Source organism: Protomyctophum bolini (genome assembly GCF_963924005.1).
Source record: "Protomyctophum bolini genome assembly, chromosome: 9".
Classification (NCBI taxonomy): Eukaryota; Metazoa; Chordata; class Actinopteri; order Myctophiformes; family Myctophidae; genus Protomyctophum; species Protomyctophum bolini.
The window spans coordinates 14,436,373-14,458,641 of NC_137870.1; the positions used below are offsets into that span (position 1 = coordinate 14,436,373).

Genomic DNA, 22,269 nt, shown 5'->3' on the forward strand with positions numbered 1-22,269 from the left:
TATTATACACATAAAAACCCCAGGAAAGTGTTTTGTGTGTCCTAAACATCATTAAAGGTATATTCAGTGATTTCACTTAACTCAGATATCATCAAATATCATGGTGTGTGTGCTGTTGGCCTGTTGCGTGTCTCCCCACTGTGCATGTGCACATCTTGTTACCGGGAGGGACCGGGGGTTTTCCAAATCACCCAAATCACTGAATGCTCATTTAAAATACATACATACATATAGAGTTTTAAGTACATTTATTTATCCTTGCAATGGTTTTACAAAATAGTATATAGTGGACGTGTGAGTTAATTGAAACCAGAATACTCTGAAGAACCTGACAATACAACGTGATGTAATGAATACAATGTACAATGAATACATGAGATTACACCTTTATTGAATACAATGGGTCATATTGTATGACTTTTTGAATACAATGCGTCATATTTTATGAGTTTTTATGGTGAGTTGTATTGGAGAAGTTATTCAGCAGCCTCCTTTCCCTGTAAAATAGGAGTATGATATTAGATATTCAACATGATTTATTTTGTTAAATCTTGCCATCTTAGACAGCCAACATAATAAACCTTGATATTGCACATGTATTTAGTATTTACCTTAGAGTCACGACTTTTAGTTCTCATCTTGTTGACCTGGGATTCAGCGATGTCAGCACGCTCCTCTGCCTCCTCTAGCTCATTCTGAACCTTTCTGCACTTAGACAGGTGAGTGTTGGCTGCTTCCTCCTACAATATGATAGAGATGGTTCAAACTCAAAGCCTCAATATTTGAAAAGAGCACCTTACAATTATAGTCCAAGCAAGACAATTTCAGAAAAACTGTAAAGTGTGGTTGTGGCTAATGTTCATGTTAGTGTTATTATTTCACAACACTCTGCCCATGGCGAACACAACTAAAGATGTATATTGTCTTACCGCTTCCTCAGCCTGCCTCTTGTAGCCCTTCACCTTCATCTGCAGTTTGTCTACCAGATCCTGAAGCCTGGCAACATTCTTCTTGTCCTCTTCAGTCTGAAGTGTGAATTTATGACATTTATAGTTCTTTGTATTTTGTAGTTCATGCAATCTATTCATTTAGATAGTGGCATGATGGATATTTAAGTGAGCATAATTTACAGTACCTGGTATGTCAGCTCCTTCACTCTCCTCTCGTACTTGCGGACACCTTTAATAGCGTCTGCTCCACCTCTCTGTGCATTGTCGACCTCTCCCTCCAGTTCACGCACCTTCACAAAGGAATTATGCACTATGAAATGACTTATTCTTATTTCATTGACTATAAGCTGTGTTGAAGTAAACCACATCTTACCCTAGACTCCAGTTTCTGGAGCTGCTTCTTGCCTCCCTTCATAGCCAGGTTCTCAGCCTCATCCAGACGGTGCTGCAGGTCCTTGACTGTGACCTCCAGGTTCTTCTTCATCCTCTCCAGGTGAGAGCTAGTGTCCTGCTCCTTCTTCAGCTCCTCGGCCATCATAGCAGCCTGGAAAGAAGATAAAATGTACTTAATTATCCCGCAAGGAAATAATCATGTCACTGCACACTTTACAAACATGGTACATAGATTACATTTATATTAATGTTGACTGCGAGAAAATATCTTGTAATATAACAGGTAATAATAGGGTAATAAACGGATACTAATCGTGGTCATAAGACCAGAGGGAAACAAAAACATCATAGGGGGGCAAAACCCCCCACCATATTTTTAATACAACGCTTACCACCATTGCCGTTGATTAATGCTTTTATAGTGCATTCGATCGATCGAGCCATAATGCTACTTACGTTAACCGGTTAGCTAGCTATGTTGTTAGCACAGCACTGGATCGCCCATCTTAGATTGTCGTCGCCATAATAATCCATATCTCCTATTCCTTGTCCCAGATGGCATTTTGGTCATAACGACGTTTCTTCGACGGCACAGAGCCAACGATGTGGAGCTCTCCAGTGCCCCGGTTTGGATTCATATTGTAAACAAGGCCTGTCCAGGCTCCGTTCAGCTTCCTAGGTTAATACTACTTCTGGTAGACTGGAAATGTGGGACATGTGAGAATGATCCAGTGAAAAAAATAGCAAAAAATCAAAAGCTAATCAAAAGCCCATTGTGGGATCACTCTCTCACTAAACACGGGTGAAATTCACCCGAACATTAATGTGAAAAAGGTGATGTGGTCGGGGGGGAAACAAACCTGCCCTCTATGATGACACTGAGCATCATGAAGGTACAGTACTGAAAGAACTTCTGAACAGAAATAAAATGTATGTCGCCACCTCTGTGTCGCCAACACTTCTGTCGCCACCTCTGTGTCACCAAAACTTCCGACACAAAGGAATGTGGGTGTGGAATTCTCTCAATTGTAATAATTAAGCATGCCATAAGGATGTCTAATTGTCCTGGTATATTGGATAAGAGGCAGAGCTCCTAACTTACATCAGTGATGGCTTTCTTGGCCTTGTCCTCAGCATTCCTTGCTTCTGAAACACTGTCATCCACTTCACCTTGGACCTGGATCAGGTCGGTTTCAAGTTTCTTCTTGGTGTTCGCAAGGCTTGTGTTCTAAAATAAAGATTCAGTTTAGCAATGCAAGTATGAATGAGTTGTATGTTAAAAATATCTTGTTGAGTTTTTCCATTGACTTACCTGAGAGTGCAACAGTCCAGCGCGCTCACTGGCATCCACCAGTTCTTGCTCAGCCACTTTGCGGCCTCTCTCTGTCTGTTCCACAGCCACTCTCAGCTCCTCGATCTCAGCGACCATTAGACCGTTCCTACGCTCCACCATAGCAGCTTGCTCCTTGCTATCTTCTTGGCCTCTGCAAGCATCATCAAGGTGCACTTGGGCATCCTAAAATAAATCACATTTGAGGTGGTCACAATAAGAGAAACATCAGAATGTGATTTGTTCAAAGCAGTTCCATTTTTTGAAGATGTGTCTAAATATGTTTTGCACCTTAAGCTGTCCCTGAACGTTCCTCAGCTGCTTCTGGGCCTCAGATGCCTGGCGGTTGGCGTGACTCAGCTGAACCTCCATCTCGTTCAGGTCTCCCTCCATCTTCTTCTTGATTCTAAGGGCATCATTTCTGCTCCTGACCTCAGAATCCAGAGTGCTCTGCATGGAGTCAACCACCCTCTGGCTGTTCCTCTTGATCCCCTCCATCTCTTCATCCTTCTCTGCCAGCTTCCTGTCCACCTCACCCTTGATCTGGTTGAGCTCCAGCTGGACACGGAGAATCTTGGACTCCTCGTGCTCCAGAGTACCCTGAAATGCAATACAGGATCAAAAAGTTGTAGAACTTTTTTAATATAAGATCCATCATTATACTGCTACACTGTTTGAACGTATCGAAATAAATAAAACTTTAGGTTATAGATGTTGGTATTTTATTTAATACCTCTGCTTCCTCCAGGGCTGTCTGTATCTCTGACTTCTCTGTCTCTGTCTGCTTCTTGGACTTCTCCAGCTCATGGATGCTCTTTCCAGTCTCACCGATCTGTTCAGTCAGGTCTGAGATCTCCTCTGCAGTGGATTGAAAGTAATGAATCAGTCAGCAAATATTTTGTATTTGCATTTTAATAAAGTTGTAACCTGATCCACCATTTGATCGGTTGTTTTCCTTTGTTTTTTACTGTTGCAGGTATGAAAACGTACGTTGCAGGTTCTTGTTTTCACGCTTCATGGTCTCCAGTTGGTCCAGAGACTCCTCGTAGGAATTCTTCATCTTAAACAACTCGGTGCTCATAGAACGAGCCTCTTTCTGAGCTCCCTCCAGTTCTGCCTGTCCCTCTTCAAATTTCTGCTTCCATTCTGCCAGGACCTGCATACAATTTGTAATGAAATGTGTCATTTACCTCCACTTTAAGGACCTGCACACCATTTGTAATGAAATGTGGCATTTACCCCACTTTAAGGACACAAGAATTATTTTGTAATAATGTACGTCAAAGCACCTTATCGAAGTTCCTCTGTTTCTTGTCGAGGTTGGAAGCCAAACCATTGGCCCTCTCCACATCAATCATGAGGTCTTCCACTTCACCCTGGAGTCTCTGTTTGGTCTTCTCCAGAGAGGCGCACTTAGAATTCACAGCCTCAATTTGCTCCTCAGCCTCCTGAAGACGCTGGGCGAGCTTCTTCCTGTTGATCAGTTTTCAATGGAATTCGATTATTGTGGGAAATGTTTTGTATAGGGCAAAACGTGTGATGCGTTTTGACCTTGTAGATCTGCTAATTCCACTCTTTCTGAAAATGTTGGAAAACATATTTTTTTACATTTTGACATTGAAATGAATATCACGATTATGCCCATTTAGATTTTTTTTTAATGTCAAGCGATTATCTCAGATAATTGAGATTGGGCGACAGGCCTAGTGGTACCTGACAGTGTAAAACCGAGCTCCCAGAGCATCTGGGAATTGAAATTAATAGTGGGGGCTGTCCGCTCTCTAGTTTATATACCGGTATAACTCTATGGTAAAAACACTGCTGACTTACTTGGCCTCCTCCAGCTCCTCAGTGCGTTGGACAGCATCAGTCTCATACTTGCTCCTCCACTGACACACCTCAGCGTTGGCCTTAGACATTCCACGCTGCAGCTCTGCCTTCGCCTCCTGCTCCTCCTCAAACTGCTCCCTCAGAAGGTCACAGTCATGGCGAGCTGATTGCACAGCATGAGCAAGGGCATTCTTTGCCTGTCAGAAGAAAATAGAAAAAACAATGTCAGCTGAATGAAATGACAAAGATTATGAAACTAAAAGGGAAAATAATCTGTTCCTCACCTTAACCTCCTCTTCAACAAGTCTCTTCAACTCCTCAATCTGTTGGGTGAAGGCCTGCTTGCCTCTTGTGAGCTGAGAGACCAGAGCTTCTTTCTCTTCCAGTTGACGACCAAACTCACCTAATTAGACATTTGAATATTAATTTCAAACATTTCAAACATATCATCGGTCCTGGAAACACTGTGGATCAAAAGCATTATCTCTAATAGCGTCAATTTACCATCAACAAACCATGCAGACAAATGATTTATGATTAAATGAACATTTACCGTTCTCTGTCAACAGTCTTGCTCTCTGAGCACCGATATCATTGATCTGGCGAACGTTTTCATCACTCTTGGCCTTGATTTCACTAAGTTGATCCTCAAGGGTGCGGCACATCTTCTCAAGATTTCCCTGGAAACGAACATTATACATGTTCAATCATCTTTTTTTCAGATAGGTTCATTGCTTTGATAAAACAAAGCCAATCGATGGAGTCTATGATTCCGCCCTCCGGTTTATAACTCTATGGTTTCCTTACCCAACACTATCTTAACAGCTTCATAACATTTAGAGTTTGCAATCACCATACTCGTTCACAAGATTACTTGTTTTAAACATTCCCACTGTTAAATCTGCCTTTTAATGCCATGTGAAACTATCAGTTTTAAAATGTGAGTATTTCATTTAACTTTAAACACCTTATTTTGTCTCAAGAATTATGTTATACCATGGCATTTCATCATACCTTTGCCTTAGCAACAGCCTCCATGTTGCTGGACAGGTCATCGATCTCCATCTTGTATTCACTCTTCTCCTTCTCCAGTTTCTGCTTGACTCTCTGGAGGTTGTCGATCTGTTCACCAAGTTCCGCCACGCTGTCGGCCTGTTTCTTACGGAGAGCAGAAGCAGTGGCCTCATGCTGCAGGGTGGACTCTTCAAGGTCACGACGCAGCTTCTGGAACTCAGCCTCGCGCTTCTTGTTCATCTCGATCTGAGAAGCGGTGGCGCCTCCAGCCTCCTCCAGCCTCTCACTGATCTCTTCAAGTTCCCTGGAGAGATCGGCTCTCTGCTTCTCCACTTTGGCACGAGCGGAACGCTCTGCCTCGATCTCTTCCTCCAGTTCTTCAATACGAGCCTTTCAAATGAATGGTGTTAGATTAACATAAAATAACCACACTTAGGCCTACTTATTATTAATGATTTTACAGAAAATAAAAATACCTGGAGTTCTTTGATCTTCTTCTGCAGCTGGGCCCCCAACGATTGTTCATCCTCAATCTTACTCAGAAGCTGGCTTACTTCAAAGTCCTTCCTGTTGAATACAGTCAATAGTCATATTTTAGCATCATTCTGCAGGTGGTTTCTCTCATTACAGACATTTCATATTGTTGGTGCACATTACTTCTTTATCTTCTCGTCAGATTGCTGCTTGTCATTTTCCAGGTCCATGATGGATTCCTGGGCCAGTTTCAGATCACCCTCAAGCTTTCTCTTGGCTCTCTCCAGGTCCATGCGGAGCTTCTTCTCTTGCTCCAGAGAACCCTCCAACTGCACAACAATTTATTGTTCTTAATAATCAGTACAACAAGTACCGTGATATTTGTATCTCTTCCAGTTTTTCATGTGTTTATAAGGTGACAGTACTTCATTAGACCCCTTGGTGTGGTTGTTATGTGCAAGGTTCAAGGTTGCAATGATGAATTCCCTTTGAATTTAGGGTTTCTTCCTGGAGGCTGAAACCTTGACAGTCAAACGTGCCAATGAAAAAAACAGTGATATAGTAACATCACAAAATCATCCCCTCCCCTAACCTCCCTCTTTCTCATCCAATAACAGCTGTGGGTGTGGCTTCAGTTCAGGTGGATCACCACCCATCACCGCAAACCAGGCATACTTAATGAACTGGTGGTCGTGTCCACATATAAACAACATTTTTACAAATACTGTACACTTTTTGGGGAAAGAATTGTCCACCTCATATAATAATAGTACCTGATGATCATGTTTTAGGGTGGAAAAAAATCACTGCACTCCATGTTTAAATTCAAAACATCTGATTCCCTTTGGTAAACTCACATCGTCAACTTGCTGCTCCAGCTTGGTCTTGGCCTTGGTCAGAGTGTTGACTTTGTCCTCCTCTGCCTGCAGGTCATCCAGGGTTTGCTGATGGGCCTCTTGGAGGGCTTTTTTCTCCTTGGTCAGCTTAGCGACGCTCTCATCCTGAGACGCCATCTCCTCAGTCAGGTTCTTCACCTGATAGAAGCAAAACATAATGTGTTGTCATAGAATGGATCAAATTCAATCAGTACTTTTCAATGTGGATTCCAGGGACTCTCAGGGTTCCTTTAGGGGAGGGGGGTTCTTACAAGTCTGTAACTTTGACAGTATAGATTGACCCTTACAAGTCTGTAACTAGTGTATGATCTTGAGTATAATCTATACCTTGTTTTCAGTGGCGTGTTTTTCCTTCTCCACTTTGGCCAAGGTGAGCTCCAGGTCATCAATGTCCTTCTTGAGCTCAGAGCATTCATCCTCCAGCTTTCTCTTCTTGGCAGTCAGTTCTGCATTGATTTCCTCCTCGTCCTCCAGTCTCTCGGTCGTCTCTTTGAGCTTTGCCTCCAACTGGATCTTACTTTTAATAAGACCTTCACATCTCTCCTCAGCATCATTCAGAGCCTCGTCTCCCTAGTTGTCAATGAAAATGAATTTGTCAGCATTTGTTCTGGGTGAGGGTGAAGGAAGAAGCTGGAGGGGTGCAGTGCTAAGTTCCGACACGTGTTTTGGTCCAACGGTCATTAGACCGACCACCTACCTCTATCCCTAACATAACCACAACCGCAATCACGGGAGCAGCACATGTTCGAGCGGTAGGCCGACCGTTGTTCCCGCATGTCGGACTAATGCTCAAACTAATCAACCTCCTCCAAAAGGATATAATATAGTAGTGTATCAACCTCCTTCAAAAGGATATACTATAGTAGTGCGTGGGTGAATAGCAGTTGCATGTTCAAATTCACCCTCCCCACAGAAGAATGTCAAATTGGGTCAGGCCCCTGTACTGAACAGCCGTTCGACCACCAGGCATTCTCTGCCATGGTCTGCAATGTATACCATGGCAGAGAATGCCTGGTGGTCGACTCTACTTATACATTCTAGCCTACTTTAGATAAAATATTTAAAGGGCAATATCACTTTGGTAGAGGTTTGGGTTGTGTATTTACCTTGCCATCATGATGTTCTCCAAATGTGGACAAGAAATCAAAAATAATTGCTCTAGTAATTAGAAATTGATCCTTCAAAATATTCTCCTCATTGACTTACATTGTACACTGAAACAGCTCACAAAGTCACTGAAGGAGGAGAGGACACTAGAGCAGCACGGACATTTAGAGCCTTTTATTAGGTACTAGTATACAGAACGACTAACGTTTTGACCTAAGCTCTCAAAGTCACTTTTAGTACGGAAACAAACAAACAAAGTTGATTCAGACAATATAGAGCATCACCAAACCCAGTTCTGTTAGTTAAAACATAATTAATAAAAATAAAAAATAATTATGTATGTTATAATGCCATTTTTATAGGAAGAAAACCCGGACTGGATCCATGGATCCAGATCCAGATCTTCAAATAGTAAATTCAACAGGAAGTTAACATTATTATTATTAAAAACAGTACTGGGTTTGGTGATGCTCTATATTGTCTGAATCAATTTGGTTTGTGTTCATTTAAAAGAGTGACTTTGAGAGCTCTTTCAGCGTACAATGTAAGTCAACGAGGAGAATATTTAGAATTATCAATTTCTAATCAATGGAGCAATTATTTTTGATTTCTTGTCCACCTTTGGAGTTACATCATGGCAACGTAACTATACAACTCAAACCTCAAAAAAGTGGTCTTGCCCTTTAAGATGAATATGAAATATTAGCAACATTTCCTGTACAAGTGTAGCTACTTACTGATGCCGATGCTGCTGCAAGGTTATTCTTCTCCTGCACTATAGCTATCAATTTCTCTTCCAGTGTCTTCTTCGAGGCCAGGGCAGTGGCCAGGTCAGTCTTCATCTTTTCATAGTTCTCCTTCATGTTCTGCAGTTCCTTCTCAGTCTCAGCACTCTGCAAGAGAGGCTTGATCTTGTAGTAGACCATCATCCATGGCCAGCTTTTCACATTGACGAATGAGCGAACGTTGAACTGGATGCTGTAAATGGCCTCTCTGTGGACAACAGTGGATCATGAATGAAATGCAGATTGAGGGATTCCATGTAATAACCTCCCCCCCCATCCTATAGCCTGATTCTGCTAGAGGTTTCTTCTGCTGTTTATTAAGGAGATTTTTCCTTGCCACCATCATCAAAAGCTTGCTCTGCAATTTTTGCTATTTTATTATAGTGATTTGACACTTTATTTCTTTTATTGAATAGATGTTTTCAAAGTACCTCCTAGCCGTCATCTTGACATACTCCTTCCTCATGATGTAACCCCTTGCGATTGCCTGAGTCATGCCGACCAGAGCAGCCAGCTTTTCATCTCGCATCTCTTCAAGGACACCCAGCAGACCAGCTTTGAAGAACACCTGAATACAATGTCACAAACACTGTAACTAAACTATATAAATCTATTTTAGTCCTCTGTCCATAATGTTAAACCAGATTGGGAGTGTGTTTACCTTGGTGTGTCCAAACCTGTAATCATCAACAGGTACGTCAATGGACCCAAGCAGCTTCTCAGATGCCTTCTTGTTGTCCATGAACGCGCCTTCGGGACATGCGCTGGCGTTCAGTACTTTGTATCTGTTTAGCAGAAGTTCATGGTCATTTTGCATGCCTCCCGTTAATACGTTTGGAACTAAAAGCTGCTGGAAAAAGGAATTGATACCTCTGCTTGAAGTCAGCATAGGGGATTCTGCTTGGGAAGCCCTTTCTACAAATTCTGATGCCCTCCAGCACACCATTACACCTCAGCTGGTGGATGACCAGGAAGTTCTCCATCAATCCTGTAAATATGTTGCTTCATTATTATTACAACAAAATAGTTACGCACTGACCATTTAATGAGTCAAAACGAGTCAACCAAAATAGAAATATAGCATTTGCTATAATTGTCTGGGCAAAGGGCCCTAGAGCTAAAGCAAATTGTGAGGACAGTGTCTGGTTAGTCAGTCTCCTAGCTGCAGTGGGGTTGCTGTACAATAGCCTAATCCATGTAATGAACCTATCTCCAATGTCAAATCTTTCCATCACTGAGAACATGTATGAATATTCCACCTGGTTGAAAGCCTTTACCGCATACAAGGTCTTCCTTAGGGCCTCTAGAAGAGAATTGATAAGGCGTCAAATGTTTCTTTTCTGTTTACCTGGAGTCTTGGACTCGTTGGGAATCAGGCAACGCACAAAGTGAGGATGTGTGCTCCTCAAGTTGGTCATCAGCAACTGCAAGTTTGCCTATTGAGACATAAAGGTTTATAATTAGTCAAAAGTGATAGAATGTTGTAGTTTTTCTTCCACTATACTTATTTGAACTCTTTAGATACTACTTACTTTGCAGATTTAGATTGTTTTTAAAAACATACTTTAACGACATAAACCCTATTTCCAACTTTAATTCCAACATTTAAAGACTATTTTTTACATGGATATAATGTTGATAATAATAACGCTTCATTCTTACAGGGATATATGTTGATAATAATGAAAAGATATTATTACCCTGAAAGCACTAGACACAGTCTGCATGGAACCACCCTTCTTCTTGCCTCCCTTCTTGGTATTATCTGTTTATATTGGAATCATGAGTTATCATTAGTTATATAGAATGAAAATGCTTCCCTTCTTGTCAGTTTCTGAATGTTTATAGTATTGATATAACAATACCTTCAGGCTTAGGTGGGGGATAGAACACATTATATTATATTATTGTCCTATATTAATTTGCTGTTGTCCCGCCCCCTTTGTGTTCCTATTGGCTGGGGTACAGCCATAACTCCAGTTCCCAATATGCTAAATGCTCCAAACCAATTGTAATAAACATACCTTCAGGCTCAGGTGGGGGATATAACACACAGAGCAGCTTCACTGTAGACTTCTGGTACAGCTGCACCACAGAGTCGTTGAGAGGATCCTTGTTCTTCTCTAGCCATCCTGTGATGCTGTTGATTGATTGATGGATTGATTGAATACTTTATTAACAGTTTTTTAACAAAAGCCTATCGCTTGTTTCCATTGGGGTCCTCCATACTCAATCGAAAACTGTAGTCCACAGTTCCGGTTATATTATATTATATTATATAATGTATAATTATATATACAGTGCATATATGCATACTATAGGGTTCTGTTCACCTGTAGTCCACAGTTCCAGCATAGTGGACCAGGGAGAAGTGAGCCTCACCCTTGCCTTTACCAGGCTTGGGTTTCTCAAAGGCCTTGTTCTTCCCCAGATGCAGGTCGATCAACTTCTCTGCAAAACTTTTGTCTGTAGCTTTTGGGAACATGCACTGCTCTTCAAGGCTGGAGAAGATGCCCAAAGGCTTTGGGAAGGAGATAAAAGAGACAAATCAACAAAAGCTTAGTGCCAATGACAAAAAAAATAAGTGTGTGTGTGTGTGTGTGTGTGTGTGTGTGTGTACATTATGTCCATTAAAGCACAAAATAATTGTATACCTTCAATGAACGCAAAGCTGACACCTAAGTCCATAGCAATACATAATAATATAATACGCTATACTATGAATAATTCTATACCTTCTCAATCAGCTCAATGCAACAGTGTATGTATTCAGGTCAATTGCAGGCAGCCAAGTCCATGTACAGTACCTACCTTCTCAATGAGCTCAATGCAGATAGCCAAGTCCATGCCGAAGTCAACGAGATCCCAGGGAATTCCCTCTTTCAGGTATTCTTCTTGTTCCAGAACAAACATGGTGTGGTTGAAAAACTGTTGCAGTTTCTCATTGGTGAAGTTGATGCACAGCTGCTCCAGGGTGTTGAACTGTGAGAGGAAATATCATTAGCCCAATCTCTTGTAAATGTGTAACTGTGACAAAAATATTTAGTCTCCACTCTCCAACTTAAAACAAGTCCATGCTTACATCAAAGATTTCAAAACCAGCGATGTCCAGCACACCAATGTAGAAGTTTCTCTGCTGCTTGGTGTCCAGCATCCCGTTGATCTTAATGACCATCCACAAGAACAGCTTCTCATAGATGGACTTGGCCAAGGCACTGACTGAGTTCATTGTCTAAAGGAAATAGGAACATTATAGTGAATTACACAATTTAAGCAATTTTAGCCTTTGCATAAGCATGCAAGGTTTTCAAGGCTAGACCAAGTGCTACGGGCTAGGGTGGAGTCTGAAGAGGTGACTCTTCAGATTACGGTGGAAGATTCTGAGTTTGTCTGCAGTTCTAACTGCAATAGAAAGTTTATTCCAAAAGTTTGAGAGCCAGAAGGGAGAAGAGTCTCTCCCGAGAGCTTTAGGGAAGGTTGACAGCTTCCCTGTGTTAGCTGATCTGAGTGAGCGGGATGGGTTTTAGTGTTGGATACACAATAGAGGGTATGCACATGCATAAAGTGAATGGCAAATCGAGTGGCAAAGTGAGTGACAGTCAGTTAGATGCAATCAAATACAACTTATCTATTTGGCTGTCAAGGCCAGAAAGTAGTTTTTGCCACTTAGTAGACATTCCCGCATAACTTCCGGGTTTGATGATTATGTCACGCGCATACCCTCTATACACAAGGTGCAGTCATATATACTGTATATATATATATAGTTTTTTTCATGTTTTTTTAAAAGATTCGTTTTTTGCTTGTTTGCCTTTATTGATAGATACAAGTGAAGATGGACAGGAAAGAGGGAGAGAGAGACCGGGAAAAACATGGACCAAACGTCGTCATGAACGGGATTCAGACACACAACGCACTACGGGCAGAGCCTAGATATGTGGCATGCGCCTGTCCTGGACCACTAGGCCAGCAGGCGCCAAACATGTCAGTGAGTACTTGGAACTGCACATGTTTCTGCAGTGTGCTGTTGTTTTTTTAGCAAAAATGCAGGGCAAAGGTTTTTCCTTGGCCTTGGTCAAAGCAAATCAGTGCAGTTACCTGTAAAAATGCCAATCGGCCTGTTATAGTGCCACCATGAGGCTGATTTGAAATGTTTCAAGTGGCATTACTTCCTCGGCTGTATGGGAATATGCGTACAAAATTTCACAGAAATTGCACACTGCATTCATGCATTTTGTTCAGTTTAACCCTCTAAGACCCAGCGTTGATTTATAGCAACAATTTTATTTTAATTAATTACTTAATTATTATTTTTTTCACCTTTTTTCACCTAAATATCATCAGTGATGTTCATTGCAATGCCATTGGTCATGATATTTGCATATAAATACCCCCCACACAAATTAACCTTGATTGACCTTTAACCCTAATAAAAGTAAGTAAAATAATTGTAATATATGTTTTTTGTGATCATTAGAATGTCTAGAACATGTTTTATTCATTATTGTGACAGATATCCCCCAAATGTAAATGATTAATTTATTATATTATTATATAATTATTATATAATGTGCATAACATTTTCATCAAACTTAGTTTTTTCATTTTTTTTTTTACATCTTTTTTAACCTAATTCCTAGTAGTACAAAGTAGTAGTAAGGTTGAAATCTATTTTTTGCAAGTAGAAATTAATCCGGGTCTTAGAGTGTTAATGGATATAGAGATACTGTGTACCGGTTTGCATGATGTTTGGACAAAATCTGTAGGACTGGGACATGTGTTTTGCAAAAATCGACCTCCTAGTGGCGTGCCGATTACGCCAATCTGAAAGATTTGGGGCAGAGGTTCTGCTCTGGGATCCACCGATCCAGGGAGTGTGCATGCATAGTTTCGCGGCCAAACGGTGCCTGAGATTAGCTGCTCAGAGACACACAGACATGGTGCAAAACATAATCTCTGCCTCGCCTTCAGCCTGGCTGAGACAATAATGTTGGAGGATCATTTTAATAACAGTCTGGACACAACTTATAAGGTTTGTATGGAATCAGAACATGGAAATAATGTAACTTTACTCACCTGTGGCACAGTTTGTCCTTTAGTGACATATTCATTTCCCACTTTAACTCTGGGGTAGCAGTATGCCTTAAGCATATCCGCTGAGTTCAGACCCAACAGGTAGCAGATCTTGTCAGCCACTGAAATGATCATACAATTTGCAATTTACGATTCAGGCATTTAGCAGACGCTTAATCCAGAGTGCGATTTAAGTTAAACACAATTGGTAATACATTGAATGCATACAGCTAGTAATATAGGACGATTTAGGTAAACCAAATAACCTTCAGTATAAACAGTATAATATAAATAAATAATGACAATATATTGAAAATATAGCTTAGTTCTTTTGAAATAAATAAATACAAGACTATCACATTTTTTGTTGAAGATGCAACTTACCCTCCGTGCCGTCTGGCTCCGCCTGTTCCTCACGCTGCTTCTGTTTGAAGGTCAACACCCCATGATGCATCACTGCACCGGTGAACTTGTAGATGGCCGCTTTCTCCTCAGCGTTGAAGCCCAGGATGTCAATAGCCTCCTGAAGATTGAGATCAAGCATTATATTAGCAATCCAGTTTAAATAGGATTATTTTGGGAGATCATGGCCTGAAAACCACTGCTGTAGAAAATGTATTTTGCAGAGCAACTGCAATGCACAGTGAGTATTAGAAATGTAAAATAATGTCCATTTACATCTGTAGCCTCCAACTCGACTTTGTCATCAATGCTGGCCACAGTGATCTGACCCATGCTGATCAACGGGAAGTCGTATGGGTTGTTGGTGATGAGACAACTTTCTGAGAAGGGATAAAAAAAATGTGTTTCTATTCATTGTGTGGTTCAACCAGATAGTAACACTTTCTTTTTTTACTTCTTTCTAGAGTAACCCTAAACTTTGGTTCACTACTTATCCCACTGTTTTCATGGCACACACTTGACCGGCTTCATCGGGAATCGTATTTTGCTAAGAGAAATGTTTAATGTTTAATTGATTGAATTAATGTATTTGTGCATTACATTTCCCCATTGACATGAATCGGAAAATGCTAAAAGTCACGTTGAAGTATTTTTTCCTCGGAGACCGTAAGGGCTATAGTTACAAAACTAGGAGGGCAGGTTCCTAATAATTATTAAAATTAATTCACTTATAATTATATCGGTCGGCTATATGGTGGCGCTATAACAGCCCACTTTATGTTTTGGCTTATAACTCTTGAACCGTAGGTCATAAAATCAATCCCTGGATTCCTTGGGTCATGACGCATCTCCACGTCAGGATAGATTTTCCGCCATTTCGAATTTTCTCCAAAACACACCTTTTGCTCCTCCTGAGTCCTACAGATTATGTCCAAACATCACAAACATTTGTACACATGATCTGAGGACCTATCAGATTAAAACAACACAGACAGAATTTTGATAGTGTGTATCGTGCGGCCGTAATCGTCGTCCAAAGTTAGTGGGAGGGGCCTATTTTACAAAAAACTTCCAATCAATCCCAAATTTGTCATGGGTGGTTTAATCAACCCAGAGCAAAAGGCAATTCCATTTTCATCCACAGGGGGTGCCGCAAATCGAAAAAAATAAATAACCATTTGTTGCAGAAATTTTATATTTGGGGGGATAAATCCCCTACAAATTACTTCCGCATGATCACAGGGGTGACGTGACATTGTAATTGGCTAGAATAATTAGTGGGAGGGGCCTATGTAACCGATTGCGGCAACCACAAAACATTGCGACTTTTCTAGTTAATTTATGTTCTCACTGCATCATCATATAATTCCCCTTACCAATAATCCCAGGTATGTGGTCGGTCATCATCTGGAAGAAGATATGGTAACCTCTCTCTAGAGGAAGCTGGTAGGTCACTCTAGACTTCTCCAGCAGATCTATATGGGTTGTACAACATAATTAATAATAATAATAATAATCTATATGGGTTGTACATTAGTCAAAATGTAATCCTCAAATATATATTTTCTTATCTCTGAACTTCATACTTACATGTCTCAATATCAGCACTGGCCAATTTACCCGCATTGTTGAAATGGATTCTGATGAATTTACCCTGTTTGATATAGCACAATTAGTTGCATCCGGACTGGATGTGGAATTATTGCAGGTTTACTCATAAAATGTCATTATTTTAAACTTACAAAGCGAGAGGAGTTGTCATTCCTCACAGTCTTGGCATTACCATAGGCCTCCAGCAAGGGATTGGCTGCAATAATCTGATCCTCCAGTGACCCCTAGAATGTTTTAGACATCGCCCAATTTAAAATTTGGTCTGAATTATTTTAAATTGAATTGCTATATTTCATATAAATGCTTTATGTTCCAAAACATTTTTGTTAAAGTTAAAAACATATACATATACAGTACCTTAATTTTACCACTATCGGCGGCCGATTTCTCTCCACTAGCAGTTGCTGCTGTTGCAAAGTACTGGATGACACGCTTGGTGTTCACAGTCTTCCCAGCACCGGATTCTCCACTGGTTATAAACGCATACATTCAGATAAATGCACTTAGTGAATTTGTGTACAATGTTCTTTTTTTTAATGCTAGTAGATGATGGAAACTTACGTGATCAGGACAGACTGGTTCTCTTTATCTGTAAAATGTAAAGCATTTTTTTTTGTCATGGATACACAGCACAAAACCATTGTAGTTATGTATTTGTTTACATTTTCCTGACTAGTACGTACCCATCAGCATGAACTGAAAGGCGTTGTCAGAGACAGAGAAGATGTGGGGTGGAGCCTCAATACGCTTCTTGCCTCTGTAGGCATTTACAACCTCCTGGTCGTACACTGGGAGCCACTTGTAGGGGTTCACAGTTGCACAGAACAAGCCAGAGTAGGTCTGAAGGGGAGAAGAGAGAGAACATTAACATTGAACATAACTTCAGAACCATGAGTTTGTTTGCATTTGTTTTTCTACGGTTTTTCATTTGATGATGTAATTTGTACTCTGTGTTTGTGTTTTTCTTTCTTTGACAGGTGAAATAGTGTACTGCTCTCAACATGTAGAAAAGCTTACATAGATCATCCATGCTGCATAACGCTCTTTGAGGTTATACAGGACAGAGGCTTCACTGAGGTAGGTCATCATGGCCATGTCCTCAATCTTGTCATACTTGGGAGGGTTCATAGGGGTCACATCCGCCTCAGGGACAGTTCTTTTCTAAAAAATAAAATATTAAAATAAAACCACAACATCAGAATCTAATGTAATTACAGTTGTACTGTGCCACTATTTGATTTTATATACCTCTTTCTTGTCATTCGTTTCCACGGTGACGTTTGTACCCTCCTTGCTTAGAATTTTACACTTGACGTACAGCTCAGCCTTATCAGTCACATATGCTGCAGATTTGGCATCAAATGGCGCAGTTTGAGCTTCCATTCTCTCCCTCTCTGGCTTACGGAGATAAATGGCGGCCTTGCCGTACTGCTTCATCTCTTCGTCCGTACTCATGGTGGCGGCTTTCTGTAGACATTTGAGGAGAGGAGAAGCAAGCACTCAGTCGGGTAGTTCACAATATAAGAATATTGGGTAGTCTATAGAAAGGAATTCCAGCATTAACTTTTTATCCATTTAGGACTTTTTATTTATTAAAGGTTTACCCCCAGCAGCAGCAACAAACGGACGTTTCAGCTCTTCCTCTGCTTATTTTGTATTTATTTTATGCTGAGGAAGGCCTACGGTACATTTGTTACTGCTACTGGGTGTGAAACTTTAATATACAAAGAACAAATGGAACTTGAAAAAGTGCCCTTCTGGGCACAGGTCTCCACCATGAGGATAGGAGTGTATGTGATGTTTGGCAAAATGTTTAGGAGTAATAGAACCATGTTTCTTTGTTTTTTTGTTTTTGCAACAATTTTCTTCATTTTGTTGAGGAAATGCAGAGCCAGATCACTCATAGCATCTCTGAGGATATAATTCTGGATGAGCAGGACATGTGCAGCATTTTGTACAAAACGGGACACTCCTGAAAACTTTGGAAGGCAATCTTAGCCAATCAGTGTAGAATCTGAGAAATCTCGGACTCGTCTTGATCACATGACTACAGAGATCAATCAGATGTTTTGATTTGCGTGAGATTTGAATGAAATCTGTGCGACTAACATAAACAATGTGTTTTGCAGAAATCGGCCTCATGGTGGCGCTATAACCGGCAGATGTGGAGGGATTCAGGGAAAATGTTTTTCCATGGCCTCTAGGGAGTGCGTATACATAAGTTGTATACAGATCGATGCAGTTATAGCCGGTCAAAACAGGAATTGCCCTGTTATAGCACCACCGTGAGGCTGATTTGGATAAGAATGTGTGGCATGTCGTCCTCAACCTAGCCGTAATGTGTACGAGTAATCTACATAAATGTGTTTTGCCTAAATCGGCCTCATGGTGGCGCTATAACAGGCTGTTGAGGAATATTTGGGGCAGAGGTTCATCGTTGCCATCCAGGGAGTGTGTGTGCAAAACATACTCTCTCCCCATGCCTTCCGCCTGGTGGAGACAATAAAAGTGTGTGCTGGTATGCCTTTCTATAGACAGACAATAGATGGTGTTGACGCCTTTGCTGACTTGACATCTGAGCAGATCAAGGACTATGCTAGGTTTAATTGAAAAATTATGAACACTCACTTTTCCCCTCTACCAGTAGCAGTGAAACCTTGAGTGCAGTACAAGTCCTAAATGTGGGGGGAAAAAACATAATTTTGAGTTGAATGATTGAATGATTTAGTATTATATGAATCCTATATTGTTCATTCTTGCCGCACAGCACTTCATGAGAGACATTTTTGAATTACTCATTAGTTCCACATCTGAAAAGAGTGATCCATTCCATCCAATATTATCACTGCATGCAATGAAATGAATTGATGCTTGCCCATTCACTTCTTTTCATTTGTTTGTTATTTTTCTTGTTTTTTTGTTGTTTTGTACTGAGGCAATGCTAGACTTTTTTTCTCAGTTTCTAATACACTTTAATTCCATTGTATGAATTATTAGAATTAAGGTTACATTCAGAGGTGCATGGGTATACACTAGCCAAACTGTACTCAAGTAAATTCATTGTAATTAATAATAATAATAATAATAACTCCAGTAGCTGACATTACATGCATAACATGTCTGGTTTATATGATTAGGATCAGCTAACATCTCTAAAACATTTATATGACTATATAGCTTAGATATCTAACACATTAGTAGGACTATTAGACAGTCTCACTCACCAAATGAAACGCTGAACACCTCTGCAGTGGGTCCGTGTGTCGCCCGCCTCAGCAGGCTTATATGAGTTGCTAATTGCATGCTATGCAGAAAGTAAAAGTAGGAATGGCCTTTAATGGTGTTCTTGGTGTTCTTGTTGACATTGCATTAGCATCCTTATGGTCAAACCATTCCCATGATACTGGATAGTGCATCTTGGAAATTTATGAGATTTATTATGAGTCAAATGTGTGCCATACCATGCCAGTGGCTATGACATAAAAATAGCTAAATTGGCAGGGTGGTGGGGTGCCTGGTTTGGTATAATCATGACAGCATGACTTGTCAGATACATTAGTTTAATATTCAGTGAGAGTTGTAACTATGTAATTGTGTTGAAAATTGGAAATACTCCACTTAAGTAAAAGTGGGCTACATCAAAAATGTCCATTACTTGAGTAAATGTACTTAGTTAACTTTACACCACTGGTATTTCCATTGTATGCTTCACACTTCCACTGCACTTAATCTCAGGAGGAAACTTAAGCTTTAGTTACCTTTTGGGGGTGTTTGATGTTCTTTTTGTTTTTTAGCCATGGTCATATAGTTCAGATGGTTCAGATGTCAGACGTCTTAATGGCACTGGCTTCAATGTAGGAAACAGTGAACACTGGCACTTGATCACTCAACCTCCAGCCCATAAAAGGTTGTCTCAACTAACGTCATTTCTATTCCTTGTGCTCATCACATTTCACTATAAATACATTCGTTAAGTCACCAACTTAAAGGGTCCCCCATTTCACCTTTTTTAACCTTTAATCCCCGTTTCTGACTCATGTCATTGGTTTTCACTCACTCATTGAGCTCCTCGTCCGAATCTGGTACATTTTCTGGTTTATACGCTGTCAATTCATTTATCTTTATACCCACCTTTATTATTAGTTATTCTTGCGCAACTTGCTACAAAAGCACTGAATGATTTTACTGTTAACAATGGAAGAACTGATTGTGTCTAGTTGGCTCGGTAGGTAGAGCTCTTACCTTGGCAACACAAGTTCATGGGTTCAAATCCGGGCACCGCCAACTTAGTGTATGATTCTTCAAGAACCCTGCCCCCCACTATAAAAACCGACCCTGTCAAAATTCCATGGTCTTTTTCTCAAGTTTAGTCTTCCTTGTTTCTATGGCTTATTGTGCATATTATTCTTATTGCTTATTGCCTTCCTGTTTGGTCCTGCCTTATCTCTGCTTGCAGCAATTTCTTTTTTTCTAGTATTATTTTTATTCTTTTCCCCCCAATTCAATGTAGTCTTCAGTTCATTTCGGATTATTGTAAAAGTAGGCTAACTATACAGATGAAACTTAGTACACCGTTCTCCCGGACCAGAAGTGGCAGTGCTGTCTCAATTGTGGGGCGTGATTTTGTAGATTTTGTAGTTTATATAGAATTATATAAACTAGAGAGCAGACTGCCCCAGCCATTCATTTCAATGGAGTCGTACAGACTTCGGTAGCAATTCACAGACCATTCCATAAAAACACAATTTGCACACAGCATTATGACATAATGCAATATCACATACAAACATAATATACAGGACACATTTATGTGAACTCCTATAGAAGCAAGTAGATGTCCAATCTCTGTTAACACTTATTAACAGTACAGGTAGTACACTCAGAGGTTATGCATATAGTATACCTGTATAGTATATGTTCGTATATTGTTTCTGCCCGACAGGAAATATATACTATAAAGTATAGGCAAGTTGTGACAATCTTGGACTGTATCAGAAAGGATAGTCTGTTTACAATACATAGAAATAGTCTGTTTACAATACATTAATAGTCTGTTAATTCATCGTTTGACGGTGAAATGTAATGCTGAAATCAAATGAGTGATGAGTATAGGGGATGAAAATAACATTATGTGAGACACTCTATTATGGGATCACATTCGGGGACCAGGGCCAACATTTTGTCCCAGCCTGACATGCCTACAGATATATGTATAAGTATGCTTTTGGCACCAAAATGATCCACCACTGCATATTAACCTTTTCCAAATAATGTATTTGACAAGATATACACCAGACAAGTGAAGAAACCCAGCACCCTGCCACCCGCCCAGTTATACAGATTATTTTATGCTGTCAGCAGTGATTAGATTTTATCACTAGCCACTTTGATACCACGTACTGTAGCAAAGTTCACCTCATTCACTCCATACCAAGTATGGGATGAATGTTGTATCATTTACACTTGATGTGCTTTATTAATAGATGTACAGTAATGTCTACTTGGATACTACTTTTGCAATGTGAGGGGCCACAAACACATGGTCATTCCTCCTGTGTCTTCTCTAGCAAAGACCATAGTGTCACAGAGTCTGGCAGCCGCGCTTTGTACCAGTTGGAGACGGGATAGGGATGACTGGGAGATTCCGGTGTAGAGGGATTTGCCATAATCTAGACGGGATGATATGAGTGCATGGATGACAATTTCGAGGTCGTGTGTGGAGAGAAATGGCTTAATTTTGGTGATGGAGCGGAGGTGGAAGAAACTGGTTTTGACTATGGTGTTGATTTGTTTGTCGAATATAAAGGTGGAATCAAAAAGCACCCCAAGGTTTTTAGCCTGGGGTTTGACAAGGGGGGCGAGGTCGCCAAGGTCATTTTTTATTTGTGTGATGGAGTCAGGTGGACCAAATAATACTATTTCAAATTTACTGTCATTTAGTTTAGGTATAGTTTTACTGAGGTTAAGGTTAGGGTTAGGTTTAGGTATAGTTTTACTGAGGTTAAGGTTAGGTTTAGGGTTAGGTTTAGGTATAGTTTTACTGAGGTTAAGGTTAGGGTTAGGTTTAGGTGTAGGCTGTCAATCACAGCGACTGGCCAGTCACAGCGCACCCTCTACGACGTAGAGGGTGCGCTGTGACTGTGAGTCTACGTCACTCTGTACTCAACCCGAGGACAAAACCATGCTCGCCTCCCTCACGCACACACACGCTCTGTCTCTCCCTCTCTCGTGGCCATAGTGTTTCTGTGTGCTTTTCCAGGTTATTTTTCTGTGTCCGCTGTGTCGCACTTAGGAGTTTAAAATGTGGGGTGTTGTGTTGTGTGGCTGTGCGCTTCTCCTCGCTCCGGTCTCCTCAGTGTTGTCACCTCAGCTCAACCAATCGAGAGCAGCAGCGCTGCTGGCCC

The 22,269-nt window shown here is 40.6% G+C and overlaps 1 protein-coding gene across 1 annotated transcript; it reads right to left on the minus strand.

Moving 5' to 3' along the window:
* Window positions 1-370: 370 nt before the first annotated feature.
* Window positions 371-18,540, minus strand: LOC308321525 (myosin heavy chain, fast skeletal muscle-like). Its single transcript, XM_080772459.1, has 41 exons — window positions 18,494-18,540; window positions 17,114-17,332; window positions 16,883-17,026; window positions 16,549-16,705; window positions 16,427-16,454; window positions 16,223-16,334; window positions 15,997-16,089; window positions 15,845-15,908; window positions 15,631-15,729; window positions 14,531-14,634; window positions 14,237-14,375; window positions 13,856-13,974; window positions 11,862-12,011; window positions 11,591-11,761; window positions 11,113-11,300; window positions 10,804-10,919; window positions 10,480-10,544; window positions 10,128-10,215; window positions 9,650-9,767; window positions 9,441-9,564; window positions 9,211-9,347; window positions 8,732-8,987; window positions 7,215-7,457; window positions 6,849-7,025; window positions 6,175-6,320; window positions 5,994-6,084; window positions 5,518-5,907; window positions 5,057-5,183; window positions 4,788-4,906; window positions 4,504-4,700; window positions 3,963-4,146; window positions 3,664-3,829; window positions 3,407-3,531; window positions 2,965-3,273; window positions 2,656-2,859; window positions 2,446-2,571; window positions 1,324-1,494; window positions 1,136-1,240; window positions 930-1,025; window positions 612-740; window positions 371-497 (listed from the first exon to the last, which is right to left on the minus strand). Exons 2-41 carry the CDS (start codon window positions 17,318-17,320, stop codon window positions 477-479), a joined length of 5,805 nt encoding a protein of 1,934 aa, XP_080628585.1. The 5' UTR covers window positions 17,321-17,332; window positions 18,494-18,540; the 3' UTR covers window positions 371-476.
* Between the last annotated feature and the right edge of the window lie 3,729 nt (window positions 18,541-22,269).

Bases quoted from the DNA above. Each gene is read 5' to 3' on its own strand.
- LOC308321525 (XM_080772459.1), bottom strand. From the start codon at position 17,320: ATGAGTACGGACGAAGAGATGAAGCAGTACGGCAAGGCCGCCATTTAT. The intron at 11,762-11,861 runs GTAAGCATGGAC...TTCCTCTCACAG, and splicing joins CTGGTTTTGAAATCTTTGAT to TTCAACACCCTGGAGCAGCT. The intron at 10,545-10,803 runs GTATGTTTATTA...CAATATAAACAG, and splicing joins TCCCCCACCTGAGCCTGAAG to ATAATACCAAGAAGGGAGGC.